The following is a 14,448-nucleotide window of genomic DNA, read 5'->3' as shown; positions in this document are numbered from 1 at the left end:
TTTGGGTCGTGACAAAATGGTATCAGAGCCCCAGGTTCATAGGTCTCACGTGTGTACAAGTCGAGTCTAAATAGAGTCTCGATGATCGGTACGGAGACGTCTGTACCTATCTTCGAGAGGCTGTAGTGACTTTTAGGAAATATCTTTACTTCTTGGATCTCTATTGTGCGTACTGGGCCCCATTTTGATTCTTATCGCTTCACTCCATTCGCTCTTTTAATCCCCTCTTATTGGCATGCAGCCTCAAGGGAGAGACCTATGACTCCTTTACATCCCTCCCAAGGAGATAGCCTCTTACCAATTGAGCTGCAGATCAATTGGTAAGAGGCGATCTCCTTGGGAGGGATGTAAAGGAGCCATAGGTCACGGGTTCGATTCTCCCTTGAGGCTGCGAGCCAATAAGAGGGGATTAAAAGAGCGAATGGCCGCCCATGGCAGAGACAATACCTGAGTATGTGGATCCCGAGGGGGTTGTCACAATAATAATGGTTGTTGATATATAGTAATGGTCAATGATGTTTGCGGTAATAACACTGATTATTGTGATTATGATGACTGATGGTAAAAACTGTAAATAGTTGCTAGTGAAGGTAAGATGTTGCATAGGATAATAGTTGTAGATAGTAATGATAATTAATAATATTGTGTTGCGGACGTTATCGATGAAAGTATATAAAATAGTAGTAATTATGATCTAAACATTTAAAATCAAGTTTTGTTAGTGTTATTACCGATCTGATACATCATTGCTACAATAACATTTATTTTATGTCATGTATCATGCTCATGTTAAGGTATTGATACATGATTATAATGTTGTTTAATCTTCGATTAGTGTTTATCATATTCAATGTAAATGTATTTGATGCATAATCACTATCAAATGTACCATTTAAATGTATATAATATATGTTCAACCTCGATACTTAAATCATAATGTTCTATAGTTAGAGTATATATATACACGCACACGCCCAAACTTTACTATCAAATACATACACCTGAACTCATTTGATTAGAAGGAAATCATAATGTTCTATATGTGAAACACTATCTATCAAATTAATTATATGTACGTGATATCAAAGTCAAGTTTTCAAAGATTATTATAAGTATATCATATATATATATCAACTAACCACTATTATGTTATGTATCACACAAAAAAAATGTTATTTGGAATAATTACATACTTAAAAAATACAATACAGTATTTCTAAAAAAAAATACATAAACAGTAATGTATCATGCACTAATTTTTTAGGCATGATATGTAAATTTAAATTTAAGCTAAATGTATTTGGTAAATAGCAATTATCACGCAATAATGTATCGTTCTTAAACCTAACATCTTACATATAACAATTACTTAATTAATGTACCTGGTAGAAAAACAACACTTATCAATTTCAGAAGATATGAAAATGATAATGTATTGACAAATCTATCCATCGCAAATACATAATTCAAAAAATTATTACTCAACGTTATAAAAAAAATGATCAATCAAAGTTATATATCTCTTCAGCCTTTTTATTTGTTGCATTAATGCTTAACGGATGCATTAAAAATTCAGGCTCTTGTTTCTTCATCTCAATAATGTATCAAATCTTTAAATTTTTCCTCAATTCATCTATCTCTAATTCAGTTGCAACTACTGATTTAATATTCACAAAATCGATATTTTTATTGACAATAATTTCATGACTTTTGTATCCTTCATATCCCACCTCACTTCCCAAATTCTTAACAAGAGCGACAAGTTCATGTTTTATCAGTACAACTTTGTTGACAATCTTTATTACAAATTAAGAGTTTTTTTAAAAAGATGTGAAGAAAAGTTTTGAATTTTGAATTGAACTAGCCTGTTACAATTTGCTTGGGAACATATCTCATTGTTAACGACATTTTTCTGTGATTTCCTTCTACTATGTATTGAATTTTCAAGTTTTTCCTCATCTTATCGATCTTCTGCAATGATGAATTTGAGATTGACAAAAGAAATTGTTTGTCCAACAACTATTCATTATGTAGCTTATCAAATTTTTAGTAAATTTGAATTTAATTTGAACGATTCTTCAATGAACATGAACATGGAGAACGATGAATAGGGAGAAAAAATAATTGAATTTTGAATTTGTTGTATCTGTTAATATTTAAGTCTGATTGATCGACAATAAGCAAAAACGTGTAAGTAAAACTTATCAGATTTTAATTGAATTTTAGGACGTTTTCATTTTCAGCGTAATAATTGAATATATATGTATCAGTATTAATGTATTTATATCAGAATCAATGTATACGAATTATGTAAAAAATAAGAAATTATTATAATTAGAAAAATAAAAATATAATGTAATTTACTTCTTATATATACTATGAGATTTATATAAATTATACATATTATAACACTTTTTATCATTTTGAATTGTATCAATTTTCTTTTTTTCATCATGTCAAAGAAGAGTTATAAAATGAAACCCTGAAAAAAGAAAATAATACTAATACCATGGGATTTAGATATTATATATTATTGTAAATGTTAAATTATTGATAAATAGGTAACAACCATTTTATAGTGAAAGCCAAAACGACATAAATAAGCCCAAAATCATTAAAATTGAGCATCGATTGGTTCGATTTATAGTTATATGATTTTGATTTTAAATATGTAAAATTAACAATCAAACAATAAGATATTTTTAGTCGATTTTTGCTTTATCGATTTTGATCCTTGATGGTTTAATTTTTTTATTTAACCAATGAAAAAATACTTACAAACAAATATATGACTTCTCTAATAAAATTTGACACGAAACAGAATAATGTAATTTTACAAATGTTCATAAAAAAGAAACGATAATAACAAATTTGAAAAAAACTATACAAATATAACACATAGAGAAATTAAAAGAAATATAATTTTTATTTTAATTTAGACGTTCTGTATGATGTAAAGTTGTGAACTCAAAGTCACTTTAAAGTGTGAATTGAAGGCTAAATAATTAAAACATTGTCTAGTAAAATATAGTGATTAATATATAATATTAATATACAAGTAGAAGTAGTAAATTATCAATCTTAATGAATTCTAAATTATTAAAAATTAATATCGAACCGTTAATTCAATAATTTTTTTATAGAATCATTAAAAAAATATTAACCCAATAGTACTTTTTTAGATTTAATTTATTAATTGGTTCGATTTTACAAGTAAAATGGATCCGCGAGCATCCTACGGAGACAGTGTCATTTTCGTAATTACATCATAAAAGAAGGGCTATTTATCCAATCATGTCACTGGTCTGGACTTTAAACTAAATTTGTATACAACTTATGGTTAAGTTCAGATCCGGGGATTCAGGTTTCGGAAAAGCTTAAGGGCTGAATCTATGGTGGCTCGATGATACAAAGTGAACTGACAACCATAAAAACCAAGTACAGTAATATCTACTGTGCATATCCAAATATACGTTTCTTTGCTTATTAGAATAAGGAGAAAAATCTCATCATAAATCACCCTTTTCAGCACTCTGCTTCACTATATACTTTCTGACATCAGGTAATTTTCTGAATCTTTACTGGAAAATGAAATTTAGAACTTTGATTTGTGTGAAGTTAGTACAATTCTTTGATTTTTACATATAAAGCGGAATGAATTTAGCCCTGAAATTGTATTATATGATGCTAGACTTTTTTTGCACTTTTTGTTCTGGGTGTTTCCATTTTGAGTTATTGATTTGTTTGATCTCATGTAACTTGACTGATGTCTTTTTCTTTTTGCTTGTTTTTTGTTGAAGAAACTGAAGGGTGGAGTGCGTGTTGAAGAATAGTTTGGATTCAGTGATAGTGATTTTGATTTCCTGGTAACCTATTGGTTGAGAAAAATTTTAGGATCTACAGTCATTCAGCAGTATGAATCTTTGAACTCTGTTGTTTCTGGTTAGATTTTCAGGCTTGTCTATCAGATAGTGAGTTATAGTGGAATTTGATCGAATCGGTTATTGGCTCTGTTGAAAATGATTGTTGTTCCTCAGCATCGGGATCAAAACTATTTGGAAAGAAGGGCACATGGCCCTACTCGATTTGGGTCATTTGGTTCACCTCCCTCTGGTGGGTTCATGGAGGTAAATTGTCGGGCTTTTGAGTCCAGGGCAGGTTTATATCATACCCAATCGAAGTCTTGCAAGAAACCTGTCATCAAACGCGCCCTCTCGGGTTCCTTATCTCCCAAAACGCGACCACCTTTAACATCACTGCCTGTTAATACTGTCAAGTCTCATTCTGAAGATCAAAAGAAATCAGGAAAAACAGCCCAAAATTGCATGGTTTCGATACCATTTAACCTCAAAGTGGATGTAGGTTCTAGGAATGAGGATTCCTTGAATGATGAGTTACCGTTTTCTGAACTATGGGCTGGGCCAGCGTATTCAAATTCTCCTCCTCCTAGTTCATTGCCCATGCCCAAATTTTTTCTCAGGCCTAAAAGGAATGCCTCTCTTGAGTTTCCTACTTCAGCATGTGATATTCATTTACATCCCATTGCCAAGTCTGCACCAGCATCTCCAACCAGGGAGAGCAGTCTTTCTCCGGGAATTGTGTATGACAATACTGACTCAGTGACACAGACTCTTCGTCGCATGCTCAACCTTGAAATTAATGATGGATGAATGTGTGGTGGGAGTTCTGAATAGCAGTTATATAGGGTATTATGTAGTTTTCATATTGGGTAATAGTAGATATTTCGTATGGTGAACAATTCAGTTTTTAGTTAGTAAGTTACTGTTTCGCTTAGTGTTTGTCATGGTAGATCAGTAGTGAAGTTGCAACACCTGTCAAGATTGATTATTTTAAGGGGAATTCAATATGAACAATGGCTAGTTGATCAATACTCTCCTGGTATATTCAAAGTTCGTGCAGTCATGTGCAGACATGGTTAGACTATGAGGGGTTCAACAAATGGAGTATGTTTGTGCATTGAACAGTGGAAGAAGAATCTGGGTGATGAGTGAGATGCTCCTATTACATTACAGTAATAGATAGCTTGTAGTTCTTTGTAGAGGTTGCGTAACTTGTTGCTCAACTATCTTTGCTGCCCTGGAGATCAATTTGTTATAACCATCAATTGTCATTCTTGATTCCAGTGTCGTGGGATTGTTGATTGCCTCTTCATGTTCTTTTGATGTTCTGTAAATCGGAGATATTGTATATATCTTAGACCCTACCAGATTAGCATCCCTTTAGACTTCGGGTTTATTCAGTTACTAGATCTTAGCCTTTTCATCCAATTCTGCATCCTAACCATCTCTATCTCTTAGTAGATTCAAATTCTTGACTAGGAAATAGGACATTTGGTATATCTAAGTCCTTGCTATTCCTTGAATGCCTGAATGGGCTGGTCATCATCATACCTTTGTATGTATTGTTGTCATTTTCTCTTCTCAACTCTGAATAGGATATATGTCCTACTTCTTCCTCTTGAAGTTGTTTCCCCTTGACCAATTTTCTGTTTTTTGGGAATGAAAATTGGGTAGGGGAATTATTAGTCAGTTGTATCCTTTTCTGTTCCTGGTATTCGGTATCTTCCCCTTTTAGCTTTCCTTTTGCCAGTCCAAGTATGCTAGTTAAGAGGTTTATTCCTTCACCAAAAAGAAAATCATCTTGCCTATGGAGATTGATGATCACTAGCTACTGATAAGGTAAGACTTCCTAAGTCTTTTTTTTTTTAATTATCTATTTTGATGTTGTCTGTAACTTGGTATCTAGCTACATGTGCTACAGTTTATGCTTATATTTGAATTTTTTTTCTTCTTTTCTGTGTAGCACTTTTAGTTGGAGCTGTTGGAAGAAGATTGTTGAGCGGTTGTTCTCCCTACTCTCACCATGGTAGCACTACTCGTTATATGTCATTTCAGTGTCTTTATAAGATGATGTCTGTAGGTCATTCGACCAAACTGGTAGTTACTACTGCAGTAATTATCTAGTTAAGTCATGTTTTAGGTTTTGGAGTTTTACTTTTGTTGTTGAACTTGTTGTTTTTAAGGTAGCATTTTGATTAAGACTTCAATTGTGTTTCTTTGCTTCTGTTGTTTTGTCTCGAAGTCTATGCTGTTACTAATGGAGTACCTATTTTGGTTATCATATGCTGCTTATGTGTAGTTGGTAAATGCAAAAGCATCTTTGGTATTGGAACAACTAAAGAAAATGCACGTCATATCTACTGATTTCTTTGCTAGTTTTTATCTCAAATCTTTAGTCATGATACATTTAAAACAATGTGTTCAAGTTTGAACAAGATGAGAGCAGTTCACATGTCTTTTACCAATAGTGAATGTATGCACTTCGTCGATGTTAGCACATATCATATACAAAAGCTAATATTACTACTCCAATACTTAAATTTGTTTGTCTTGCTATTTATTTTTTTAAAAAAATGTTTCTCTCTCTTTTGAACCACATAACATCTTTATGACTATAAGATTAAAAAAGACATTTGATACATTATACATATCTTTGGTTTAAAACTACAAGATCCAATGTTCTGTCAAGTCATAACTCAATCAATAATTTAAGATGGAGTATTATTTCACTCTTCTTGATGATGACACTTGAGCCAGCCCAAAATGTGGTACACACCACATCATGCAACACGCATTACAAAACTGATTTTGTCATACATGGAGCATTTTCTACCAACTAGTTTGTTTATTTGTGCACGTAATTTAGAAAGGACAACTATATGGAATGGAGTATCATATTCATATGTGCATGCAGAATTAACACAACCACCTGATTGTCGTTTCTGTATTGTGATCAAAGTAGGTAATGGCTAAGCACAATCAATGGAATAGAGGGACTAATCAAAAAAATATTTGTTTAGGAATTGTATCCTCTTCTTGAAAAATATATTTTTTATATTTATATATATAAGTAACACAACTGTTAACCACATATTTGCTTAAGCATATGATAGTATCGGCAAGTTCATTTAAGAGGGTCACATAAATAAGTTCATCGACTATGCAAATCATAAGTAGTTGTAATTTAGATGGCGTATTAAAAAATAAGATTGATCATCCAACACGATTATAAATTAATTCAATCTTGATCAAGTCCCTTTAATACAGTACATCTCAAAATTGAACAAAGTACATCTGCCTTAGCGTTGTGAATTACATCAAATTACCAAATTGTGCCAAACACCAAAACACACTCAGATGGTGGTGAATGATGCTGAAACTACAAGGGTAAACAAGAGAAAATATGGCAGTTTTATTGTGTATCTGTATTTCCCTTAGATCCACCTGCCAAAAATAAGAGGAGGTTATAAATTTTTTTGAAATAATTATAAAGAAGAGTTTTTGATCTTATTATTTGGATTGGTACCTGAAGAACCAGATGGAATAGTAGCTGAAATATTTAGATAATTGACAAGAGAGAAAAAGAAAATTATGTGTTAGTAAAAAATGGCTTTGGATAGGTAGGCTTGCATGATGCATGAATAATGTTAATTAACTAACTGACCTTTACAGAGACTAAGGGATGGTGTCTGAACATTACAAGCTTTAGGAAGGGCCATAGCCTGTGTTTGATTGACATTAATTCCTACAGAAGCACCACCATTAACCACTTGACACAAACATTTTGGCTCATTTTTCAATATAGTGGCTAGTTGAGTGCAACATCCTGATGATGGTTTTGTAGCATTCCCTTGTATATAATCCAAACAAGGTGCTAATCCAACAATCACTTGTTGACAATTAGCATCTGACTGACCACTTATAACTTGCATTGGAAAAAAAGCCATAGCCATAAAAATTGCACAAGCAAACATCTTCATTTTCTTGGAACGAACTTAAATGATAAATTGATGGTGGAAATTTTAGTTAGTGTTTATAAAGACAGATGGAGGAGTTATGTATGGGTGACACAACTTTGCCTACCTTCATAACAAATCCATTTATCACTTTTTCCTGCCTACTTTATTAATTATATTCCCACTCCGTTTCTTCTGTCGGTTGAATGGACTTACTACTTGTTAATTTTTTTTAAAAATTATTTCTGTATTTTTTTTATTTGTTGAAGATTAGTTCAAAATTAACACCACTCTGTAGCCTTAAAAAGTAGTTAGCTGTCAGATTTTACTTCTCTGTATCATGTACTCTTTTAACTTAACAACAAGGATTTAACTAACATATAGTTGGTTTCAATTTAAGTGACGCTCTCTTTTTAAATTTATTTGTAAAAGAATTGTTCTTAAACATTAGGATTTTTTAATTACTATCAATTGAAGTCTTTAAAACATGCATATGGACAGAAGTACATAAATTGTTAGGGCAAAATTAAAGGTGGCTACGGTTTAGTCAATGACTTGTGGGCAGTGCATTGGCCGCCCTCTTTTATCAAGGCAAAGCTCTATTTTTCACAAATCTAAACAATTTTCTTTTCTTTTATTTAATTTCGTATCTTAAGATCAAATATAGTACTAGTTTTTTGTTTTCTCAGAGACTCGAAAAGGCAAAATTATAGTATTATGTAAAAATTTATTAAATGCAAATTCAACAACTATGAATTTGGAAAAAAGATAAAAATTTATAACTTGATTGTTTGAGTGCTGTCTATATCTATAGACTATAGATCAAGTTCAATTATTAGTTAATGGAATTTCTTATCTACTCTATGTACTTTTAGTTTCAGAGAGTTAAGTTGTAGGGTGAGGGTTTAGGCTACAACTTTTATGACTAGTACTTTCAAAACAGTACTAACCTAACTTTTATGTGTTAGGGATTAATTATTCCTATATTAAATTGAAATCTGTTACTTAAAAAAAAAATCAGAATTTTGCTAATAAAATTAGTCGTTAAACATAAACAAAGTATTTTTTTGTTTTAATATCATATGATACTAGCTAATTGAGTGGTGAAGAATATTAATGGAAGAGCGAGTTTTTATGAGAAGCATTACCTTAATTTAAGCAAAACAAATAGATGTCCTAGGAAAGAGGAAATCCACATACATTTTTATTGTATAAATAGGGCAGGGCATGAACATTAGAAAATCGTCCAAGGAAACACTGTAAAGTAATTAATAAAGCAATAAATTTTTTTAGTTAAAAGAAATAAAAAAATAAAAATGGAAGGTCAAAAGTTTGTTGCAGTGTTTCTGATGTGCATGGTTGTATTTACAGCTGTGTGTGAAGCCACAGAAGAAGAGTATCAGGATTGCTATCACACATGTCACGATGAATGCACAGCTAAACAAGGACAAGGTTATACCTTTTGTGAGATGAAGTGTGATGCAGACTGCTCCAAGAAGGATTTCGTTGGTAATTTATTATATTATATCTTTTATTTAACATCAAATTAAATGTGTTTTAATTCTTCTTCTTCTTACATTTTTGCAGCTCAATTCCCTAAATTCAAGGCTTAATGAGGAGGACCAAAGACATACAAAGCAGTCGGATTAATGTATTTCTTTTGATCTTTTCCCACTGCTCATTGTAATTTTCAAAATTCAATAAAAAAAATAATATTCATTTCCATCCTGCTATTTTTTTTTTTAAAACCAAATATATTAAAAGAACAAACAATACTTAACATGATTTATCTGTTATTATTCCATTTATAAAACAGCCAACAAGAGTAGATTTTACATCATATATATAAAGACTAAACAAACATCATGTAAACAAAAACTACATATTAATTAATCAGCAAGGATAATCACATGCACAAAAAGGACCATCAAAGCCAATTTGCTCAATGCATTGTCCACCAGCAGAGGATCCAAATTTGTTATTGCAGAAAGGTAAACATTCCCCTTCAACTTTGCCTTCATCACACAATATCTCTGGGTGTATTTGGTAGCATGTTTCTCCCAATATTTCCGATGGGATCATCAATATTCCAACTGCAATGCATGCGTACAGATTAAACACTTCATTTAAAATCATATATGATCCACTTTTAATTAATTGATTTGATTTTTCTCTCTAACCCACATACAACGGTACACATGTTTTTTTGTAACCATCACTTAAAATAAGTTTCTTTTTTCCTAATCAGGTCTCGTCTAGCTTCATTATTTAAAAATTAGCTCAACATGTAAAGAACAAGTTTAAAATCACAATCAATTCCTTTTTCTATATTAATGTTGATAGATATGTAACAAAAATATGAGTTCTGATACAATGGTGAGACTGTTTCAATCTTATAAATCAAAAGTTTCAGGTTTGAGGCATGACTATGAAAAAAAAAAGTCTTACCCAATAGGCTTCATGATACAAATTTAGTTAGGACTCTAATGTGGACCCCGAATACTGAGTAAAAAAAAAAAAAAGAGTGAACGGTCATAAGATTAAATATGGATCTTTCAAGACAACAATAGAAAGCTGTGTACGAGTCTTAGATTTTGATCTAGCTTTAATTTCCAAAAAATTGGTTCTGAAGAAATAAAAATTAAACAGACTTTTACACACAAAAGGACTAAACATGAATAAAAAGGATCAATCGAACAAGATCCTTCTCCTTTCTTATAACTTAATCGTCTAGTCCAGTTAAAGATGGATTATAAAAACAGACGTAGGAGAAATTATATATCTATTTAAATATGTGTACGCGGTAGCTAGCAAGTACAAATTAAATCAATAAATACAATATAATGAAAAAACATGTCGTGTGTGTAGTTAATTGTTACCTAGAAAAACAGCAGCAACGAGAAGGGAGCAAGTAGAAATATTTGCCATATATTTCTTTCTGAAAACAAAAAAAACAGTTTTTAAGAGGACAGATAAATCTACAAGAGTACTTGTTTATGTTTTTTGGTCACACCAAATATATAATCTGGATGAGTTCTTTGTACTTATTATTATGAAATAAAAAAGTTGTGAAAATGGATATATATCAACTATATATAATAGATAGATGATCACTCTTTTTTGCTATGTTCATTAATTACCAGGAAAATGGCCTTTAATTAATTGTCAACCACAAACTGTTTTTTTCGTCGAATAATGCAAATAAACAACTATTTGACCACTAATGACAGTGATCTGATTGATATTTGCATACGTATTCTATTTTATTTAATCATTTAGCAAATAAACAGCTGTATTAACACTAATGGCTGCTGTTTTTTCTTTTCGAAATTGACCCCATTCACGTAATAACGTGGCAACAGAAATTTGAGTCTAGTCACAAATTATTTGGTCAGCTACAAACTTTTCTATTATTATTTTATATCATGTCGGTCATGGACTAATTCTTTTATTTAGTATCTTTCCGTCTCATATTATCTGTCATAATTTTTGTAAGTAATTATTTCAAATAGAATAATTCTCTTTTTATTATTGAAAAGACGCGTGGAAGATGTGTAAAGGCTATATAGTTTTAAAAAGTATATAAATTATAAAAAATTAAAATTAGGTTAAGACGAGGAATAATAAAATATAATTTAATTAATATATGTCTCTGAAATTCCAAGCACGACTAATTTGAGAGGTTGTGCCCTATCCCTATGATGTGTTTTTGCCTGTACTAAAAAAATGTAAAATCATATACTTACTCCTCTGCATTTTCTTTTAATGAATATAACTATGTGAGTGAGTTGAGGTATTAAATAATGAAGTACATGAGATATTTTTGTAACTAACTATAATTGAAACAAGTTGAAGTGAAAAAAAGGAGGAGGAAATTTATGATCATAATGGAAATCTTAAATTTGATTTTATGAACTTTCTGAAAAGAAGAAATACATTTTTATTCGTTCATTCAAAATTTTTGCTCATTTACTTAAATTAGTACTCAACCTTTTATAGAATATTAGTCATGTTTGATTTCGGTATACATATACAAAAGATCAATTGTATAATATGTGTTTGTATAAAGCGAGAAAAAGAGAAAGACAAAAGAGAACTGGGAAGGGAAATATTTGTATTGTATAATTATTAGTGTATAAGACGAATATATATGTATTTGTATGTGTATATATAATTTTCTCTTGTTTTATACAAACATAAATGCAATTTATACATTTCTATTTGTACAAGCGAGAGAGGCAAGAGCGAGAGAGACTGGCGAGCGGGATCTTGCATTATATGTTTCTATTTGTACAAGCGAGAGAGACTGGCGAGTGAGATCTGGGAGAGGGGAACGAAAATATATATGTATATATACAATTATTTCTCCCTTTATACAAACGCAAACACATTTTATACATTTGTGTTTGTATAAAAGCGAACGAAATTCACCAGAAAAGAGGCAAAATAATAATAATTTGTTAGGGGTATAAATCAAACTATTTTTATAGCATTTAATTTAAATTAATAATTTGTTATTACATACGCTTTTCCTTTGAAAAAAAAAAACATGGGCAGTTCAATACTTTAGTACAATGTAATGTCTAAACATGCTGGACTTAGCCGCTCTGATAGTTTCAACCACCTCCTAATAACCCTAACAAAGTTTCTTCATTCTACAAATTATCCAAACAAGTTTTCAACATAAACATCAAGTGTTACGTACTAACATTTATTCCTTATAATATAGTACTTATCCTTGTGTGTAAAAATGTGCGGAATTGAGTTGAAATTGATTAAAATATAAATCGTAATAATTTAATACATCCAACTTTTACTAAGGATTAATTATTTTGTTCTTATATAATTTTTAGTATTTTATAAAATTAATATTTTTTCGTTATTTTACTTATATAACATCAACATTAAAAAAAAAGTCCTTTAAAAAAATATTTGACAAGATTTCTCATTAATCAATCACACAAATTTTAATAAGATGAAATGGACAAAACTTGGGCGAGTTAACTAGTTATAGTTTCATGGGTTTGCGATCTCCGATAAATGATTTGGTCTTTAGAGAATCAAATATTTTAAATTATTTCTATAATTTCGATCTCGAAAAACTTGAACAATATATGTAGCTATAGGCACAAAATAATATTTAACCCTCGTAACATCAAACACTATCACATAAATCGAATATGATTGAAATTGCTATACTAATCGATTGAACACTGGTCTCTTGCATTCTGCCAGGAAGAATGTCGTGCAGTTCAGATTGCTTTTGATGAAAATGTAATGAAGACGTGTTTGGAGGCATCAAAGAAAAAACACGGACAATTAATTGAGAAGAAGGACTAATATAAGCTAATTATACTTTATGTACCATAGCTTATAGGCTTTACAATATCATATCTAAAAAATAATTATCTTTTATAGTTAAATTAATGAGTTTGTCAAATATTATAGTAGTACTGTTGTGTCTGTTTACAAGAAGTCATCAAGTGTGTTATAATATTTGAATATCGTGGTATGAAAAATCTATGTTATTCAGAGTTTGGAAAAAATTATTCTTTTTTTTTCCTTCCTATTAATGTCTTATAAATTTTTACTATCAGCATTTTTGTAAGATCAATTGAGTAGGTAAATTTCAGATCTTTCGTTTAGGTTCAAATACACGAAAATCAAAGAAAATTTTTCATTAATAATCATATGATATGATCAATTTATTAAGTACGAAGGGTGTAAATGGTGATACGATGAAGGGTTGAATTTTAGATGTCAAATACTTGAAGTATAAGTAGAGTTATCAATATGGATTGATTATGTGTTTGGAATTTGAGGCTCGCGTTAGACTTGTCCATTATTTTGATATCACTACGTAAGTCGTGTGCCCACTTTAAAAACAAAATAAAATTAAAATTTTAATTCTAAAATTATATTTAAATTTTTGATATTCAACAAGATATATGATATATAACATTGTATAATTTTTTGAATTTGTTGTTGCTTTATTATTTTTTCTTTTAACCAAAAGTTCTATTCTGTATTCAATATTAAGTTCACTTAATTTGAATTGAATTTTAATATAGACTAATATTGTATATAATTAAATCCAGTTGAATGTCATTACTAATTTCAAGTTTAAACTAGTAATGATTATACTTGTCAAGAAATTTTATCTTAAATTTATTTTCTAATTACATAATACTATAAAAAAAATTAACTTAGCTCAATTCAGTTTGATACACTAAAAAGCTTAATTGAACTCGACTTGCTCAGCTAGACGCTCATGCCTAGTGAATATATTAACAAAAGAGTGATATCGCAATAATTAATTATTGATAATTAAGAATTACTCTTATCATAGATTTTACTAAGAATGTTCATATTGACCAAAATAACAACTAATGTTGTGCCATAACAAAGAAAATCCTCAAGGATTTTAATTTCTAAAAAACAGATGATTGTACTTTTAGTTCCTCGTATTTTAAAAAACTTTTTTTTTATAAAAGAATTTATGTAACAATGAATATATATATATATATATTTGAAATGTGTTTTTATATTTTAATCCTAAAATACTAATTTGATGCAGTAAAAAGTATGTCTTAATTAAGTATGATTAGACAATTAATATAAGTAATGTATGT

General features: G+C 30.1%; 3 protein-coding genes and 1 long non-coding RNA gene across 6 annotated transcripts; 2 read left to right on the top strand and 2 right to left on the bottom strand.

Annotated features, from left to right (window-relative positions):
- The first annotated feature begins 3,324 nt into the window (after positions 1-3,324).
- On the top strand, positions 3,325-6,141 carry LOC107023739. 2 transcript variants are annotated; one of them, XM_027917865.1, is made up of 3 exons: positions 3,325-3,562; positions 3,810-5,699; positions 5,824-6,141. In XM_027917865.1, exon 2 carries the CDS (start codon positions 4,020-4,022, stop codon positions 4,668-4,670), a length of 651 nt encoding a protein of 216 aa, XP_027773666.1. In that variant the 5' UTR covers positions 3,325-3,562; positions 3,810-4,019; the 3' UTR covers positions 4,671-5,699; positions 5,824-6,141. The 2 variants fall into 2 exon arrangements, with proteins under 2 accessions (XP_027773666.1, XP_015080011.1); XM_015224525.2 differs by having other exon boundaries at positions 3,801-5,699.
- Positions 6,142-7,069: 928 nt separating this feature from the next.
- Positions 7,070-7,938, bottom strand: LOC107022731 (non-specific lipid-transfer protein-like protein At5g64080). 2 transcript variants are annotated; one of them, XM_015223322.2, is made up of 3 exons: positions 7,525-7,933; positions 7,387-7,410; positions 7,070-7,304 (listed from the first exon to the last, which is right to left on the bottom strand). In XM_015223322.2, the coding sequence occupies exons 1-3, from the start codon at positions 7,838-7,840 to the stop codon at positions 7,273-7,275; spliced, it is 372 nt and encodes a 123-aa protein (XP_015078808.1). In that variant the 5' UTR covers positions 7,841-7,933; the 3' UTR covers positions 7,070-7,272. The 2 variants fall into 2 exon arrangements, with proteins under 2 accessions (XP_015078808.1, XP_027773442.1); XM_027917641.1 differs by lacking the exon at positions 7,387-7,410 and having other exon boundaries at positions 7,525-7,938.
- Positions 7,939-9,050: 1,112 nt separating this feature from the next.
- LOC107021882 lies at positions 9,051-9,541 on the top strand. Its single transcript, XR_001457100.2, has 2 exons — positions 9,051-9,325; positions 9,404-9,541. It is a non-coding gene; the product is annotated as an uncharacterized LOC107021882 (long non-coding RNA).
- A 48-nt stretch (positions 9,542-9,589) lies between these two features.
- Positions 9,590-10,887, bottom strand: LOC107021881. Its single transcript, XM_015222600.2, has 2 exons — positions 10,696-10,887; positions 9,590-9,909 (listed from the first exon to the last, which is right to left on the bottom strand). Exons 1-2 carry the CDS (start codon positions 10,742-10,744, stop codon positions 9,710-9,712), a joined length of 249 nt encoding a protein of 82 aa, XP_015078086.1. The 5' UTR covers positions 10,745-10,887; the 3' UTR covers positions 9,590-9,709.
- Positions 10,888-14,448: the final 3,561 nt, after the last annotated feature.

The sequence above is a fragment of the Solanum pennellii genome, chromosome 6 (genome assembly GCF_001406875.1).
Source record: "Solanum pennellii chromosome 6, SPENNV200".
NCBI classification, from domain to species: Eukaryota; Viridiplantae; Streptophyta; class Magnoliopsida; order Solanales; family Solanaceae; genus Solanum; species Solanum pennellii.
This window is presented reverse-complemented; position numbering and strand designations above follow the sequence as displayed.